The following is a 3,190-nucleotide window of genomic DNA, read 5'->3' as shown; positions in this document are numbered from 1 at the left end:
AGAAGTGAAAAAAGAAAACCCACATAAAGGGAAGAAAAACCATATATGTGGGAGGAAATGAGGATGCCGGTAAATTGCTCATCCCTAGAAAAAAATGTTACTTGACTTTGGAGTTCCTATAATTGAACGACTGAAAAAGAAGTAGCACATTGTTGGTATAGATAGTAACTTACCATTATTTTAAGTTTTTCTTAACTATACTTCATGCGTTCAAGATCTCTCTCATTCAAATGTGATCTCAGTTTATTCATGTCTTTTCTAATTTTAAATAAAAAAAATCAATTTTAGAATTTATACTTAATCAAATTATATCAAATTGAACCCAACACTTTCAATTTTATCACATAGCACCTCGAATTTATTTAAAAGTTGCCATCTAAATCTTGAATTTACAAACTTATTTAAAAGTTGCCATCTAAATCTTATGGTAATTTTAACATTGTGATAAGTTGACTCCAAAATGCGCTAAAAATCTCTTATGCATTAATAAATCATATGCAGCTATGAAATCCACAAAATTTTAGAGTAAAAGAACATTAGAGCTGTATATATTTTGAAGTTTTATGAATTTTGGTAAAGTTAGTTAACCATTAACTTGTACAAGATTTTTACATCAAGTATTTTCTCTTTTTTATTAAAATTAATTGACAAATATGTGAAGCTCATATTAGATTAGACATGTGTAACATGAAATTTATTAAAATTTACTCTAAAGCATAACATAAAATATTGTCTAAAGAGAAAAGGAAAAAGAAACAGTAATATGAAATTCCTCAAACTCATCTTTAACATATTTCCTCCTTTTTCTTGTTTTCCTCTGCATTCATCCTCTCTTCTTCTTCTTTTAGTCCTTTCAGAGCTTCGATTAGACTCTCCAGGCAATCTCTAGGGTCACCGGAAACTGCCTTCGGCATTAAATGCTCTGCCACATCCGCCGGAGTTATTATCGTTTCCCCGATGAGCTTCTCAATCTTCGAAAATAGAGGATGCGATTCAATCTTCAGGTAATTCTTCGCCAGTATTTTGAACGCTTCAAATCCACAGAATGACATTTCTATATGCTTATCCATTCTCCCTTTCCTAATCAGCGCCGGATCCAGTTTCTCGACATAGTTCGTCGTGAAGACAATCAGTCTTTCTCCGCCACACGCCGACCAGAGTCCGTCTATGAAGTTCAGAAGCCCCGAAAGCGTCACTTCGCTAGGGTTTGTATCGCTAGTTTCTCTCATCATCATTCTTTTGATCGGATCTTTCTCTATCTCTGTTCGTCCTTTATCGTTTTTGTTCGTCCTTTGGCCTGTGAGATCGAGGGAACAATCAATGTCCTCGATTACAACAACGGCTTTGCTTGAAATTTCCGTAAGTAGTCTCCTCAATTCGATGTTGTTTTTGACCGAAGTCAATTCGAGATCGTAAATATCGTACCCTAAAAGATTCGCCATCGCCGCTATCATCGTCGATTTTCCAGTTCCTGGTGGACCGTACAAGAGATATCCCCTTTTCCAAGCCCTACCGATTTCTTTGTAAAATTTCTCCGCCTGGCTGAACGCAATTAGGTCATCCATTATCTCCTTCTTCTTCTCTGGCTTCATCGCCAATGTCCTAAACGTCGCTGGATGTTCGAACACAACGTGACTCCATTGAGCGTCTTGGTTTGTGAAAAGCTTTCGTTGTCTGTTCTTCACCTTAATCGCTTTCCCCTCTTTGAGTACGTGGTTTAAATACTGGCCGATGATGAGATCTCTGTGCCTTCTATGAAAAGTGAGCATAAAAAACCTTTTCTCCTCTGTCGCTGGGTGGAATGAAATCGTCTGAGACTTGGAAATGATTCTCCCTGATGACCACCATAGCTTTACCCCTTCGTATTGTTCTGCAATTTCTTCGTGGTCATCCATGGTGAGCACCAGAGATTGATTGTTCTTCATGGAATCAGCCTTTAGGCGTTTGGCTTGCGATGAGGAGTTTCTGGTGAGGTAATTTTGAATGGCGATGTAAGCTTCACTACGAGTGAAACCTTCTCCGGTGAACTCATTGAAAGTGATTTGAACATAGGGATAAAAGAAACTGATGAATCTATGAGAGTATTTCTCGAAACAAGCACGAAGCTCGAATGGGAAATACTGCTGGAAAATTGCCCAGATGAACACTAAACTGCCAATTATCGATCCAACGCGGGTAAATAGTTCTGCAAATGCCATTTTTCTTCAATCTTCTTCTTCTTCTTCTTCTTCTTCCTCAGAGCTATCTCTTGTTTAAGCTTTGAAAGTTTTGCTTGCTGAGTGAGAGAAGAAAAGATTTGGGTAGGTTTGGCTTGGCCTGGCCTACATTATCTTGAATTTCAATTTTCAAAGGTATAATGTTTGAAAAATATTTGTTCAATTTCAAAGTTTCAGATTAGGGAATAAGGGATTGACTTTAATTGGAGTTTGATTATTTCGTAGCAGGCAGACGAAATGATTTTAATAGTTTTCTTGTAGCATATGCTTATTGTATTTCGTCTGCTGCTCTGTTTTACACTTTGAATTTGATTTGAACTTATATTTCATTTTGGTCGTATCCCCCCGTTTCCTGCTGATTTTATTCATTGCCGACAGCCGTCCTTGATTCAACAAATTTTAATTTCATTTTCTGAACTTTTACCTTTCTTTGAATTTAGGAAAGTTTAAGAACTCATTTTAAATCATGTAATTTGAAATCTAAAAAATGATTTTACATTAATTACTTTGTTTGAAACCATAAAAATTTAAAAGGGATGTATTTAAAATTTTGTATTGGAAGATAACTAAAAAGAAAAAAAAATTAGAAATTTACTAATATAGACTTTTAAATTGAAAATTAGAATATGAGACAGTCAAATAAGTAATTTAGTTTTAAATAGTTATTAAATCCTATGAAATCTGCCCCTTGAGGAAAGTTCTGTTTTTTTTTCTTTTTTTAAAGTAAAAACAGGATTTGAAATAATTTCAAAATTTAAACTTATTATCTTTCCTACAATGACGAAATCATTTGAAATGAATTGAAATCTCTGCGAGCTACCAAATTAGGGGTGTTCAAAAAATTTGATGACCCAAAAAAACCGATTAACCTAACTCAACTCGTGTGGTTTGGATTGAGTTATCAACTCATTTTGATTGAATTGGGTTCAAATAAATGAAAATTTTATGGGTTGGTTGGTTCATGGGTTCATCTA

At 34.9% G+C, this 3,190-nt stretch overlaps 1 protein-coding gene across 1 annotated transcript; it reads right to left on the bottom strand.

The window, feature by feature from the left end:
- Positions 1 to 667: 667 nt before the first annotated feature.
- LOC120079543 (AAA-ATPase ASD, mitochondrial-like) lies at positions 668 to 2,576 on the bottom strand. Its single transcript, XM_039033757.1, has one exon. It carries the CDS (start codon positions 2,196 to 2,198, stop codon positions 786 to 788), a length of 1,413 nt encoding a protein of 470 aa, XP_038889685.1. The 5' UTR covers positions 2,199 to 2,576; the 3' UTR covers positions 668 to 785.
- Between the last annotated feature and the right edge of the window lie 614 nt (positions 2,577 to 3,190).

This window comes from Benincasa hispida, chromosome 6 (assembly GCF_009727055.1).
Source record: "Benincasa hispida cultivar B227 chromosome 6, ASM972705v1, whole genome shotgun sequence".
Taxonomy (NCBI): Eukaryota; Viridiplantae; Streptophyta; class Magnoliopsida; order Cucurbitales; family Cucurbitaceae; genus Benincasa; species Benincasa hispida.
Note: the sequence above shows the minus strand (reverse complement) of the source record. Positions and strands in the feature narration are given on the sequence as shown.

What these genes read in the sequence shown, in the direction of transcription:
- LOC120079543 (XM_039033757.1), bottom strand. Translation starts at nt 2,198, where the DNA reads ATGGCATTTGCAGAACTATTTACCCGCGTTGGATCGATAATTGGCAGT.